Source organism: Heliangelus exortis, chromosome 1, assembly GCF_036169615.1.
Source record: "Heliangelus exortis chromosome 1, bHelExo1.hap1, whole genome shotgun sequence".
NCBI classification, from domain to species: Eukaryota; Metazoa; Chordata; class Aves; order Apodiformes; family Trochilidae; genus Heliangelus; species Heliangelus exortis.
In genome coordinates, this window is record NC_092422.1 from 164,296,051 (window position 1) to 164,311,436 (window position 15,386).

Sequence of the window (15,386 nt, forward strand, 5' to 3'; positions counted from 1 at the left end):
TTTTTTTTAAAAACCAAAACAAGGCAAGCTTATCACTAGTTCCATGTCAAAAGCCCAACCTTAAACTCCCATTTGGAAGAAGTCCCACAAAAAGTCCATAGCTGTTTTTGTATACCTAAAGCATATGCCATTTTATATTTTTTTTTAAATTATGTTAGTAAGACTTCTATATGTTGTAAATTTGTGGGTCTGTGTTTTTTAAATAAGCAGTTAGACATCTGCTGCATCCTTAGGAACAACAGATAACAAAATGTTCTGGAATATTTCCAAGGAAATGCTTACAGATGTGAAGATACGGAAGAACATATGATTATCTTAATGCTTTTGAAGCAACAGTTTAGCAAATACTCGTATTTCTCTTTCTTTGGATTTAACTTCTTAAGTCTTCTCTTTTAATAACTTGGCCAAGCAGATTTATCAGCTGTACAACATGTGGCAGATGTGTAACTTCACCCATTTGGAAGTTGTGTACTTGCCTTCATCATCAGCAGTAAAAGACTCGGGACCTTTCAGTTGTCCTGCGAAGATTCTTTGCCCACTCTGAAGCTTTTTATTCACTTGCAATGATCCAACTAAGGCAGGTGGCTCGTCAAAACTGTACCAAATTAATTATAAATGGGATGTAAGAAACAAGGTAACAGTGGACTATAAAATTATTTGAAGGGAAAGTAACAGGACTTTATTCCAGAGGTATAGCAACAAGATAGCCTATTTAAAAAAACTCAATTAATTAAAACTATTAGTATTTAGAAAACAATTACAAAAAAAAAAAAAAAAAAGAGACTTTTTAGGAGATTTGTGGTGTTTTGCTTTTTTTTTTCCTGAAATCAATGCAAACACAAAATTGCTCTAACAGAGTTTTATCCCCCACCATTAGTCTGAGAACTACTAACAATTTCTCTACAGGCATGTAGGAATATTGCACTGCAGTAAAATTCATTTGTTTTAAAAAGTGTTTCTATTTTCCAGTTTTATATGAGAAACACAATTTGTCCTGCATATGAACTTAAGCACCATGCTTTATATGCTCCTGAAAGATGGAAAGCATAGGAGTTCTAAAAGCACAGGTGTTTCCCAACAAACAGAAGTATGCTACTGAACTTAAAAATTAAGCAAGGGAACATACATGAACGGTTCTGGATCAATAGGAGATGGTAAAAAGTAAATGCTAGCAAAAGTCACAAGGACTGCAGCTGGAACCCCCCACGCTGGTAACCTGGAAGGAAAAGAAAACAATTGCATATTCATACACATACAGGAGGATGGGAGGGGAGTAAGGAGAGTCAATTTTTTATTTTTCTTTTTCCAAAAGTTAAAGAATTTCTAAAAAATGAAGCTAAAATGAAACTAAAAATGAAGACTGAAGGAGAAAAAAGGAGACTGCAACATCCTGGTGATCCCTGCCATGGAGAGGAGTGGCTCCATGGGCAGTACTGCTGTCCTGATCCAACTTGGTGCTGGAGCTCCTCTGGTCTTCAGACCAACCAAAAATGACAAGGTTTCTACTCCTAGCAGTACGTAACTGCTGTAGGCAGGGACATCAGCCCAGCCTACTTCTGTGATGAGCAACATTGCTGACTTTAAATCTCCTTAAAGCCATTTTCCAACCTTACCCCAGCTGAATATTGGAATTATTTGCTACTAATGGGTTTTTGCCAAGTGCATGCCCAGACATAACGTGGTTGTTGCACCCATGCCAGCTTTGGGTCTCACCCAAACCAGCCTTCAAGGAACCGACCCAACAATTGCCATCACCAGGGAAGAGAGAGCAACACAGAGACCCAAGTGAACAGCAAAGTAGCTGCATCTCTACCAACTGAATTAAGGAGGATTAAAACGTTTTTAAGAAACACGAGATAAGTAAACAGAAATTAAACATACGTATTTTCAGAGAAAACTACTGAAAAGCCTTTAAAGGAGGGGAGATTCAGAAGGGCAAAAGGCGTTTTCTTCTGAGAGGACACGGATCTCCCTGTACGTGCCCCGTGTTTCTGCGAGTTTTTCCTAACAGGAAGAAGCCGCTCGCCCGTGACCTTTCCCACCCCGAAGCCCGTGGGTGGGACATCCCTCATGGCGAAGCCGCTCCCCGGGGGCAGGGGACACCGCAGCCGCTCCCGCCCTGAGGTGAAACATGGCGGCCCCCGCGGCTTCGCCTTTCTCCGCTTCCTCCCCCGCAGCCCTCCCCGGAGAGGCCTCTCCTGCCGCCCCGCCGCTGGCCCTCACGGGGGGGGGGGAGGGAGGACGCCGTCGCCCTCCCACGGAGCCCGTCGCTTACATGGCTTCGGGGGGAGCGGAGGAGCCGCCCGCTCTCATCAGGGCAGCCCCGGCGAAGGAGGAGCCGCCCCCAGCTCTCCTCCGGGAGGAGGCAGCCCCGGCAGAGGAGGAGCCGCCCCTGCCTGAGCCGCCCGGGCGGGAAACGTGAGGCGGGGGCGGCTCCTCCCTCCCTTCGCCCCCCAGCCGGGGGCTGAACGTGAGGTAAATGTGGGAAAGGTGCCGTGCAAATGTCAAAATGTGGCTGGTTTTCCTTTGTTTTGGTTTTCCTGTGTGCTTGAGGAAATTGGCATCGTTTTTCTGTATTACTCTTTACCTAAAAATCACAATGAGAATATGTCTCCGTATGACTGGGGCACATACACTGAGATGCAGCTCTTCTTCCAGAACTTAAAAATCAGATGTAAGGCAATCTGCATCTCTTCCCAAGTTACTGCTAGCAGGCAGTTTCATTTGAAATTGAAGCTATCACCACAAAAATAAACACACATCACATAACTATTGCCAACTTCAACTTTAATAATAGAACCACCACTTTTTTTTTTTTTTTTTTTTTTTTTTCATTTCAGTAATAACTTTAAGGGGAATAAGAACTTCCCTACAAAAATAAAACTAAGCTTGTCAAAATTATAAATAGTTTAAATGTTTGTTTTTAAAGACATACATTTTAATGTTTCCCTCCATTCCCACTCCCACCCCCCCATATCATTTAATCCTTCTGGTACCATCATATAATGAAATTAAAACAGTTTTGCAACAAAATCTTTGACAGTTCAATTTGATACTGAAATTAAAAGAAAACCTGACAAAGCATAACAATTTCGTTTAAATTAAAACTATTGTAACTGCCAGTGTGTAAAAGACAAAAAAAAAAACCCAAAACAAACACACATGACATCTTACAATAGTTAACCATGGACTAAGACAAAATTAAAATATAAGTTTATTTTGGTCCCCCACCCCACCCCCTTCACCCCAAATCAAGACTCATAGTGCATACAACACTGATTGAGGTTTCTGGCTAAAGTAAATGCAGATGTGCCTACACTTAAGAAGACTGATAGTTTAGTTCAAGTAAAAACAAAATTCACATATTTTATACTCCACTTTTAAACTCAAACAGTGTTTAAATCTGAGCAACAAATGGTTCAATATAATAACAGCGATTATGTAATGATTACATAGTTCTGGGCAGATACATAAATTAAGTAGATGTTAACAGAATACCCACCAACATGCTGCTGAATTCATAGAAAAACAAATTGCAACAAAACATGAAAGCATTCCCTGAACCATTATAAAGTGTCTCATTTGAGGATAATGTTACTAACTCACACATGCACTACAATGTTACATGTGAAATTAAAAAAAAAAAAAAGATATGCCTTATATATATATTTTATAGTTAGTCCTACTCTTAATTTCTCTTAACACTTTAAAACATTATGATTGTCTCATTAAGCTTGCAAATTCTTTTTACCAAAAGAAAAAACCAAACCCAAACAAAAACCAAAACCTGTGAAGAGTTTAAAAAACCAAAAAACATCTTACTAAGGAAAGGAAACAAAGCCACAACTACATCATATTAAGGGGAACAGAAGCATTTTGGAAAGTTTCACACAGTATCCATTAGATGTCACTAAAGTTTTAATAATTCCTTGGGAATTTAAACCGAACACCCTAAGCATGGAGAGGGAAAAAAAACCCCACCAGCTTCTGCTGCTCTTAAATTCTTAGCACTCCTCCACTCCCCACGCCCCCAATATATAACTCATTTCCTCTCTGGCATGATAATGACTGAAGTATCAGTTACTCAAATCTGCCTCATGCTTCTATTGCACAGCCACTTCTTTGGTTTCTTTTGAACGTGCTTTTTTAGATAAATAACTCTGAAAGGACAACAATTATATTTACAGCAAAGTAAGAAGTTTTCTTGCTACATTTTTCCTACTTTTAAGTCAAGTAAATCAGCAGTCTGCAGAATTTGGTAATCAGTTTTTCAATTAAGAATTTAAAAACAATAATGAAAAAAACTTCAGAATTACTAAAAACAGGAGTTCCTAAGCTCAGTCAGCAATGCAGCCAATAAATGGTTTTAAATTTTCTTCTAAGCACCTGGAAATAGGAATAAGAAATTCTACTTTCTTTGCATGACTGAGCCTTCAACAAAGAAAGAAGCAGAGGAAGCTATTTTTATCTTTCAGATATGATAATAATTCAAAATTATCCAGCCTAAAAATGGATTTCTGAGCCAGAGGAAAGATCTGACTTACAATGAAGACCAAATGCATATGTAGTTACAGCTTATGTCTAAACCCTTGCTAGACATAGTTATCTGAGATACTGTCTACTTTTCAGAATTCAAGTAAGCAGCCACCTTTTAGCTTTGCTGCACATTTCAACCCCCCACTACACAGTTATGGAACCAAACAGCTTCTCCTGCAACAACTTGTATGAGCAGCTCCATTTCCATTCTTATTTAGCTTTTGCCTCTTATTCTTTCCATCATCTTTATTATTTCTTTTCCAGTGTGGAATTACACAGTTAAAAAAACACAGAACTTATTCAAAATATTATAACATCCTAAAAACTCTAACCTTGTAGAATCAGTATTTCAACTTTCCTCACTATAAATACTATTTCCATTTAAACCCAGTCTTCTGTCAGCTGTTAAGAGTTCTCCCTCCTCAACTCTTACCTTCTTTTCAACTTTCTCTTTACCTTCTCCTGAAAAAAACTAAAGCCTTCCACAAATTTCACAGAACAAACCAGATCATCTCATATGCCTTCCATCTATACCAGTTCTCTCACAAATTATACAGTAACTATTTGAAAACAGAAAGGTAGTGCAAATCAATTTCATCTCAAAGATAGTGCTCCAACTAATTTTTGTCCAGACAGACAGCTTAATTCATTTTTTTTAACCCATCAATTTGCACATCCTTACTTGTAAAGCTACCATTAAAGCAAAGAAGAAAAAAAAAATCATATCTTATTTCATAGCATCCTAGAAAATTAACTACAATTTCACAGTTTGCACCAAGACAACTTGGAGAACCTTCTAGGCACACAGAGGGTTGCAAACTGATGTACAAACATGCAGAATCCCTTACTTGTGGGTGCAAGATGCTAAGTGACCTGGCTTATGGAACTAAGTCTATAACAAAATTCAGGTACCCTGGCATCACAAAACAGTCTTCTGAATAAAGAAAACTACTCTCTGCTGCTCTTTGTACATTGGTTTTGGCATGCTATACTGACACTTGGTAGCGTGCATTTTTCCTGAGTGTCCTTTGGCCCCCTCTTAACCAGGTTTCCACACCCCACCAAGGGCTTCTTCAAGTTTTTCTCTGTAAGCTGCGTAACGCTTCTTTAAGATCTGCAGTTGCTCATTTTCCTCTTTGTCCAGTATACGCAAGAAGTTTTGCAGTTCAGGAATACTAAAAGCTTCCCACTGGAAAGAGGGAAAAGGGAAAAGGATGCATGAGGTGAGCAGAAAATACACAAATCATTTATATGTGCAGTATTTTTAAGCAAAGCCTCAAATACTCAAAACAATTTTAAACTGAAACAGTATAAGGTACCCTCCTTGCAAATCTTAGGGATTTGAAACCATTTTACTCTTAGAAACCCTTTTCTGTTCTTCAAGTAACTGCAGGTCAGTCTAACCACAAAATGTTTACAAAAGGCACAAAGTAAATGTAACAAGAAGAAAAAAAAAAATATCTGCTTCCAGAAACTGAATTGTCTTGTCACACAGATCAAACTGGAGCCCACTCACCCATGAAGTTAAACTAACACACAAAACCAGCATGAGTGTAACGTACCATGACTTCTCCAGTTTCATGTTCATGCAGAACAAAACTGAGCATTTCTGTTCTGGGGCCTGCCACCAAACGCAGGTAGAGGGGATGTTCTCGGTCTGACAGCTTGCATGTATAAACTGAAAGAGAGGAAAAAAAAAAGAAAAACAATACAGTAATTACCTTTCCTAACAATATTTCAAGTGCTTCAAGTGATTAACACTGGCTAACATGGAAAAATTTCTGAGACAAGCAAGTGTAGCCACAAAATTTACACATTCTACATACTGTCTACATGTTCATTTACAGACTGGTTTTGAACAAATGAGTGGTGGTGTCAGCCCAAGGCTACATTCACATAGTAGTAAAATGTCCTCCAGTAACAATCTGAAGACATAAAGGGGAAAAAAAACTCAAGAAAAAAACCCATACAACACAGGTCTGCTGCTATAACTAAGTATTTAAGACATCAGAGATGTGGCATCACTGTTCCGATACCTTTTCAACTTAAAATCTCATACACAAAGTCTAAAAGACAACTCTGCCTGACTGACACTGTTGGTGTGAATGTCAGCTAGAAACGTCTGAACTCTTTCTACTGTTTTGTGTCCAGAAAAAAGGGCAGAATCTACATGCAGGAAGAGTGTTGCTAGCAAAACACACTTTCCACTAAAAATACCTTTTGCATTTTCTGGTATTTCCAAACACAACGTACAAGATACTTCTCACTGCAGTCAATGGCAATGCAAAGGACTAGAGGTATCATAGACACTCTCTCACTAAAAATCTGTCTTGAGATTTAATCTCACAAATCTGCAGTGTATCAGGCTAGGTGAAAATTAGAGCCTGAATAAGGGGGCATCTTAAATAAAATATAATGGACTTCAAGGCACAGGAGGTCTGTGTAGATGGCTTAGTTAAGTTCTCCTGTCTTTTGTGAATTATCCCGAAATTATCCCCAAATCATTTACTCCCACACACATGCTATTTTTCAAAAAGAAAAAAAAAAAAAGAGAGAGAGGAGAAAACTGTCACCTCTTTTTACCTGAGCTCTTCCACCCTGCTTATTTCAAGTATTCCTTACAGCACAACTCCCTCCCTCCCTCCCCAAAGCCCTGTAACAACCAAAATGCCAGGAGCATAACTTATACCTTGGTCTTCCTTGTGACAGCGTTTGTAAAGTGCAAACTTGGCAGGGTTGTCTGCCATGAAAAACTTCTTCAGCAAGGCCTCAATGACTTCACGAACGGTGTTGGTGCTGCTGATGTGAAGGGTAATCACACAGCCATCCGGCAAGTAAAAAGCAGTTTCATTATTGCTGTGAGCACACCTCCCCTGGCTCTGGGAAGACTGCACAGTGATGGGTCTGCATAGTTCCATCTGAACTTTGATGAAGCCAGTGTAAATCCCGTTTGCATTCTGCAAGGGCAGGAAAAGTATCCGACTGTTAACATCAGTAATGAGCAGCTGTGACACCTTAGTGGAGCAGGCAGATTAAAATGGTCAGAGTAAACACAGTTTAAAACATGTAACAGTTTTAAAACTGTAAAACATGATGTGTTGCGGGAAAGACACTGTTTCAGTAGTCCAGGTATTTATTCTTTCTGGTGTATCTGCTGAATATTACATTTTTTCTTAGTAACTACTAAATTCTAAGGGTGTTAGGCTCTCATCAAGTAAAAGTGGTAAGTTTTCACACTTGGAGAGAACTATGCAGTGAAAACCAAGCACTACTGTGCATCCTTAACAACAGATTTTATACAGAAATACAGAAGTTCTCTCCCACATTTTAACAGTGCTCGTCAAATCAGTCTAAGGCTTTTAGATGCTCAAATCCCACTGAAATTAAAAACAAACCAGAATAAACGCACTTCAAATTATGTATTCCAGTTGCGTCTGAAAGACAGAATGGCAAAACTGATCAAATCTTACTGAGCTAGAAAACCTTATGCAATCTGGTTTTAGGCATATTAAGTCTTGACCAACAAGCAAACACACACAAAAAATCTTTTTAGCACAGAGTTGTACTTAAATGGTTCAGGATATAATGGAATTTCAAAATTGCCATGTACTATACACCTACATGAATATGTAACATATCAGAAGAATCTGGTATGTGACTTGGATAACAGCTTGCTAGGCAGAGAGAGGTGAATTTTACTAGTATGGTCTGCAATTGGCTGGACTGTCTTAGACTTAATCCACAATCCTTGAAAAATAAAAAATCTATATGCATTCGATTGTGTGTGTTAATAGGGGCTAGGGAAATGAAGTCTCCTTATGCTGAAAACTTCCAATGACTACTCTGAAAATTAAGTCTCCATTAAGAAATATTGCATGATTTAACTTTCCTCATTGCTTGAGCATCTTTGTCAGAGAGATATCTGACAAAAATTTATGTACACAAATGAGATGCATTTATCTTCCTAATTACCAGCAGAGAGCTTTCATCTGTCAAATTTACATCTTAGTGTCAAATGAGATTTTATCTTAAACACTTTTCAAATTACTTTTTTTTCCACTAAAGTTTGTTTCAATCCTTATAAAGAAAGCGCTGTGTGGATAAAAACATTTCAGATGTGAGCTTTATTTTACAGATCTAAAAAAGAGACATTAAAACAGTGATAGTTCCATATATAAGATGCTAAGATTAAAAAGATTCACGATGCACTACAAGGTTACAGTTCATTTGCTTCTATTAAAAATTACAGAAATCCTATGCAAAAACTCACCAAGGTCATCTTTAATTTATCAGTGACAGATGAATTATAGCTTTGTATTTTCTCCTTAACTTCTTCTTTACTGAGATAAAGATGAGGTTCTCTCTCCTTCTGAACATCCTTCAACAACAACAAAGAGCGGGTTTAGAAAAGAAAATAAAAACCAAATTATTTTATGACTTCATATATGAGCATTCTTAATCCAAATGGTGACAATTCCCCAGGGGCTCAACATACAGTAATTAACTGTACAGCAATGGAAAGGATTAATAAGTTATGTAAATCAAACAGAACACTTGAACTGAATGGAGACAGTTAAATAAACACACCCAAAGACACTTGTGTCCTCCTTTCGCCAACTGTTTTCACTCAAATATTTATCAGCAGCATGTAAAACAGCTCAGCTCATTTTATGGCTTGATTTGCTCATGTCAATGCTATGCAATATCGTTATGAATATAGTGGTGATTTCCATGAAATATTACTTAGGGGGCAATGGCTATTTCTAAACAAATGAAGAATATATACAGAAAGAGCAGCGGTACCAACAAGCAACACCAACAATCCAATGTTGCCAACAACTTAAGAGCATCCCTGCATTCCAACCTGACAGACAGCATGTTACCCACGGAGTCACTGACTACTACATGAAGCACCTCGACTAACTATCTCTATAATGTTACACCAAATTCACATTTCTTTTTTTTTCCCATGGGGAAGGCCCTCTTAGATTTTTCAAGGGCTGCTTTTACAAGCTCGCTACAGATTTTACGTGCCGGAGTAAAACCAATCCCTGGAGCTGGATTTTATCCAAACAAACATTTGTTCCCAATCCATATTCCTGCAGCAAACTAGCATTAAAAATACACTCTAGTTTCCAGCACTCGCACAAATGCCATATATAGTATGAAAGAGTTTCAGCTCCAACTTTAACAATTTAAGACTTCATTTAGAAAGGGAGAGGCTTTGAAGAATTTTGCAGATTTCAGGATACTTCTGAAGACAGGAATCTACATATGAACAAACTGTCAAGTGACAGCATTCCAATCTGTCCTCACTAACACTTGCCAGCAGAGCTTACCCTAAGGAAGGATTCCCCTGACTTCAGTGGCCAGTCCTCTATCCCAGACTTTTGGAAACCTGTCAGCACACACCTTTCAGGCACTTCAGTCTGCCAGAAATGACCCCAAAGATGAGCACATCCAGTGTGGAACCACAAGTTCCATTTTCCAGAAAGAATCTGCAGAATTTTTTCTATCTCTTAATTTAAAACTGAGCTAGTTTTAGCTCTTTTGGGCTTAGTTTTGCTTTTCCTTTGTAGTACTTCACTAAATGACATGCTAGAGCAGACTTTTTTCCCACAGCTATAAAAAGAAAGGTGTGGTCTGAATAGAAAACCGAGAGCCGGAAACCTTGAATTGTGATCTGGACTCAGATACTGATTTCCTGCATAACATGGAGAACATACCTGTACTTCACAGATCAGAAAACTGAGGCAAAAAGGAACACTAGCCTAATACAGCTCTCCTGATAGCTCCCTGAGCACAGCTCTAAGATTGTGTAGCATCCTGCACAGTTGCCAGACCACACCCAGTCTATTACAAAATACCAAATTACTACATGTTTTCAGAATCCAAGTCTCTCACTAAAGAAATTTAGCTTCCTCGCCGTTCTATTTTCCACCTTTCCCTTCCCCAAACTGCCATAATAATAACAACAGATACAGCTTCATCTGAACTTCTCACTTCATCTCCCCAGAGGCCCTTACAGCTTTGTAGTGCTCTATCTGGGGGCAATGAAGAGGTTGAAAAGGTAACTAAGTAGGAATTTTTTTCTATGGAGCTTAAGTAAATGTTATTGCTGTTTTCATGCTTAAGGTAAGTATCAAAAGCAATGACCAGTAGAGTCTGGAAATAGAGGCACTCGAAGTGTTGACTTCAAATGCTGTTATGGGAACACAGACTAAGAGTCTTGGCAGTGGATACTGAAGGTACAGAGAACAGTCTGCTGGTGTCTGGCCATGAAGACCTGACACAGCATTTGCAATCTATATGCCTGATTTCAAGAAGCCAGGCTTAAATCTGGAATGTTCCTAGTCTGTGTGGCTGCAGACAAGTGCCTTCACATGGATACCACCTAAGACTCATTTCTCTTATGAACACGCTGTGGAGTTCATACCTCTGTAATCTGCTAACACTTCTGATACTGAACTTCCAATAGTGGACACCTCAGTTTTAATATTTATCATTATTCCTCTGCTGATTGTTCAAGCAGTTACCTCTGATCTACCCTGTTGGTGCTGGCTGACACCATGATTACTGAAGTCATCCACAGCATCCATTATCATCAAGAGAAAACACTAGCTAGAAAAGAGGGAAACAACCACTTTTCCTATGATCAGCCATGGTTGAACATTGTATGCAGCTTTTCTCCAACATTCCTGGAGCTGAACTGCTCTCAGTACGCAGTGGCATTTAACTTTTGCCATACACCTTTCTCTATCCATGCTTTAGAGGTAAGTCTTTATTTGACCAGCCTACCTAGGTGAATGGATGAAGACTTGGCAACTCTTACTTCTCACAGTTCTCTTATATTCTCCTGTACTTGTCACCTAATAACAGGACCTACTAAAGGTGAAGTCCTCTAATTCCACTTAGGTCCAGCAAATCAAGTTCCACTTTAGTCTCTCAGCAGGTAAATCCATTACCTGTAGAAGATCTTGAGTCATCCAACACAACAGCAGAGTAACAGCAGTAATTAACACAGATCTACCACGCTTTACAACATGCTTGTATCACAGCCTCAACTGTTTCAAGCAACGGAGTGAAATTTAGTTACCTTTGTTTTTTGTGACAGTAGAGAGAGAAGCAGCCAGCTTGTGTCAACCGGTGGCTCACCCAGACCAGAACAAAATCTGCTTTTTACACCTTGGCCGTCCCAACCCCCCCCAGGCATGCTGTGCAGCCCCTGGCACAGCTCTTGGAGCCCCTGCACTGCTGAGGTTCCCAGGGCTGCCACGTTCCAGCCAATTCATCTTTAGGCCAACTCAGATGCAGCTGATTCATCTCCAGCTCTCTATAAAACCTCCCAGCATGCACACCTCACAAAATGTGTATGCTGGGAATTAGGAAACTGGTCTTTCTTCAAATGTGAGGCCTGGTGATGAGTCTCCTAACCCCAGATCCTTACGTTATGTCACAGCAGCAGCAGTGTAAAAGCACAGTCAGCAGAGCAGGTCACACTGTGACTTCTGTCAGCCAAGACCTAGAGAGATGCTGCTGGGTTGAACAGTGTCACTTCTGGGTGCTAATGCATAAAAAAGGAATTTTCTCTCTAAAACAATGCATAATACTTTCATTAAAAGCGAATTAAAAAAAAAAATCAAGCACAAACAAACCAAAAACAACCAACAAAAAAAACCCCTAAGTTCTGTGGGACTCCTCCATCACCTGACCAAAATGTACTCTCAATAATGGCTGCCACATCACCCCTTCCTCCTCCCAGCCCAATTAAGCATGTTTTCCTCATCAGAACTCCTTGTTTCCTCCCATTCACTGTTCCTCATGTTATCTACTAATTTCTCAGCTCAGTAAGGCTGTGAAAGACAAAAATTCATCTCAAGGAGACTGCTGAATGCATCAGAATCCATGCAGATGATGTCTCTGGGTCCAAAACATCACTTCTAATCTGAGCTATTATTTTCTGTAAAATCATGCTGTCCTTCCTAGCACAGCACACACCATTGGCAGCCATTTGTACTAAAGACATTCCTCAGGTCAACATTTTATTCTCAAATTAAATTCCTGAGCAACAGCTGCCAGTAAGGGGGAAATGAGGCAAGTGCTTTTATTTCCCCAAGGGGAATAGCTTGTCTTTCATTAGAGCTCATGATGCAATGCCTCTTCACAGTTGAGCTTCCTCTCAACAAGAAGGGCAGAAAATGGTTATTTTTCTTTATTGCCTGCACCCCCCATGCACATCTCATTTAGTGTACCACGGATGTTTAGAGAAGCAGCCCTCTCTTTTTTACATTTATGCCCAGTGCAGAGCCCCCTGAGACTATTTCAGCATGAACCCTCAATGAAGAGAACTAAAACTGCTGGGATTGCAATTAAAATGAACTACAAATCAATTTGTGGTCCCCAAAAAGAAGAATCGAATCACATCTGGGATTTTCATGAAGTCCAAGTCCCATGGTTGCTGCCAAACCCTAATCCTGCATGCACTAAGCAAGCACTGAACTCAACAGCTAGCAAGCTGCTATGGAATGAGGAAAATTTCCACAAACAAAACCCCAAAACCTTGAAGCCTGTTTCCTCAGGATGCCTGCCCTGAGATAGATGCATGGCTTCCCCAAACTGCTGCTAAGCTTTATGGGGGGGAATACAAGAAGGTCTCTCTTTTCTATCTGATCTGCTTTCACAAAACTTCTAGAAATTAGCATCTCTTTAGGAATGGGAAACCAAGCTTCTCTTAAGATTTCAACTTGAAAGGAAAAATATAATGGACTAAAGATTAAACTCTCTACGGAGAACATTAGAGCATTTTCATAAGAAATTAAAAAAAAAAAAAAATAGAGACCAAAGAGCTCAAGCTAGTTTTTAAGCCATCTAAGTCCCCCTGCCCTCATAATATTTCATTTTAATCCCACACATACAGTGACTCTTGATTCAGTCAGACAGATGAAGATGCTCTGACCTTGCTTGAAATCTCAGACAGGAATAACATTTGAAGTATTTTTTGAGGCTTTGTCAATTGAGAAATGCAGTCTAATCTACATTAAAGAAAAAAAAAAAAAAAAGACAGAAAAAGTCTTGTTTCATCATAAAAATTGCAGCTAACGCAACCTACTTAATCATGTTTGCATTAAAGAAATTATTTATCTACCAGTCCTATCTTACAACAGAAAAGCCCAGCAGAGAATACAGGAAGGAAAACAGAGAAAGGGACTTCTGATCTCAGTTGATGCTACTGCTACATGCAAAAGGTCTCTTTCCTACAGCCTGCCAGCACTCCCACAGGAAAGAAAGAAACTGAAACCTTGCAATGAAATTATCTGAAACAAACACCTTGCTTCTCCCTCATCCTAACTCTCCCAAGAGCAGAGCAGTTTTGCCAGGAACAGCATTTTCTCCTTCTATCCCAAAGCAAGCCCACACTCATTTGATGAACTCTTCCTTCCTTCATATGAAAGCCTGAAAATCACCAGGTAGAGCAACAGGTCATGTGCATCCACGAATGGAAGGTGACACCAACAGCCAGGGAGGTATGGAGAAGGCAAGGGAGGTAAGGAGGCATATTAGTGTTAGAGAAGCTCCAAGCACTGCACCTTCTCATGTTGCTGCACCTTGACATTTTTGTGTTCTGAATAGGGTGAGGTTATTCTCTGGGTCAGGAAAAGGAGAATTTTCTGACAGGATGGTAAGCGGGCAGAATAATCCTTGAATCCTCTTTAGTACCTTTTGCTTTCTGCACTCAGTGTGACCCAGTTCCCGCCCCTGTCAGTGGCACACAGGACACAAAGAAGCAGTTTCTTTTTTTAGAAAAAGACTTTGTTATTCTAAGTGGGTTTAGTTGATCTGAGTCTTAAGTAATTATCTGGACAGTCAGAGCAAATTCAAGAACTGCCTGTACCGTGCCCTTCCGAGGTGGTGAGAAAAGTGGTACCCTCCCAGGTCAGGTGTAGTGTGCACCCAGCCTGCTATTCTGCCTTTGACAGCCATAGAAATAAAGGCTATTTCAAGCAAGAACTTGAACTTTTTCTGCAGCCTTTCTGCTGGCATCCACAAGTGTTCTAGCAGGAATTTAGAGGGCACCTCCCTTCCAAGTCTGTTTAGTGTCCATTTATGGACCCAGTGATTATGCATGTACAGAAAAACCTATTTTGAACCTGCTGATACTGCTCGTGTCTACACCTCCTGTGGTAGCAAGTTTGAAGTGCATGACTGCAGTGGGAAGAAGTACTGCCATTTGCTTTTAGGTGATCTTTATTAAGACAGAAGATAACTTCTGTTAAATATTTGAGTGCTATTTTAATCCTAATGCAGCAGGACCTGGTGAAACCCAAGTTTCATGCTCAGCTTACCCATCACCATTGCTGTATAGTAAATCATTATCATACAACTCCATCTCCAAAGTGAGGAGCCCTGGACTCTTTAGTCTTCCCTAAGATAGCTGCTACATTCTATCAATCATTTTAGAGAAGGGCAACCAACTGCAATAAATCTTTACTGAAATGTGGCAACCAGAGCTGCACACAGAACTTGCAGCACCAAAGTTTAGATGCTCTTTGGTTATTAATTTGTACACTACACTACAGGTCTGTGAAACATCTTCATCCAATATAACCATGATGCAATGTGATCTCTCTTCCAGGGCATTTCCACAATAAACACCTGCATAACTACCATAGCTTATAATTTTACAAAGCACAGGCATTTCAGTTAGTTAAATAAATACTTGTTACTTTCAGATTATTTTTCAGTTTTTCCCAAATACCATCACACCGTGTGGCCTAGGATGGTAACAAAGCACTCAATGACAAAGGATAAAGTATTTCGGCTCCTGTCTGACCTCTCTGATGTAAACACTC

General features: G+C 39.6%; 1 protein-coding gene and 1 long non-coding RNA gene across 2 annotated transcripts in view; both read right to left on the bottom strand.

The window, feature by feature from the left end:
• Window positions 1-14: 14 nt before the first annotated feature.
• LOC139791362 (uncharacterized) lies at window positions 15-2,388 on the bottom strand. Its single transcript, XR_011723897.1, has 3 exons — window positions 2,276-2,388; window positions 1,127-1,216; window positions 15-595 (listed from the first exon to the last, which is right to left on the bottom strand). It is a non-coding gene; the product is annotated as an uncharacterized lncRNA (long non-coding RNA).
• Window positions 2,389-2,770: 382 nt separating this feature from the next.
• The window catches only part of RASSF3 (Ras association domain family member 3), a 51,161-nt gene continuing 38,545 nt past the window's right edge, over window positions 2,771-15,386 (bottom strand). The window contains exons 2-5 of the mRNA XM_071733487.1: window positions 8,807-8,914; window positions 7,226-7,493; window positions 6,099-6,214; window positions 2,771-5,725 (exon numbers count right to left, since the gene is read on the bottom strand). Of these exons, the coding sequence (XP_071589588.1) occupies window positions 5,576-5,725; window positions 6,099-6,214; window positions 7,226-7,493; window positions 8,807-8,914 (642 nt within the window). The 3' untranslated portion in view covers window positions 2,771-5,575. The remainder of the gene's footprint in view (window positions 5,726-6,098; window positions 6,215-7,225; window positions 7,494-8,806; window positions 8,915-15,386) is intronic.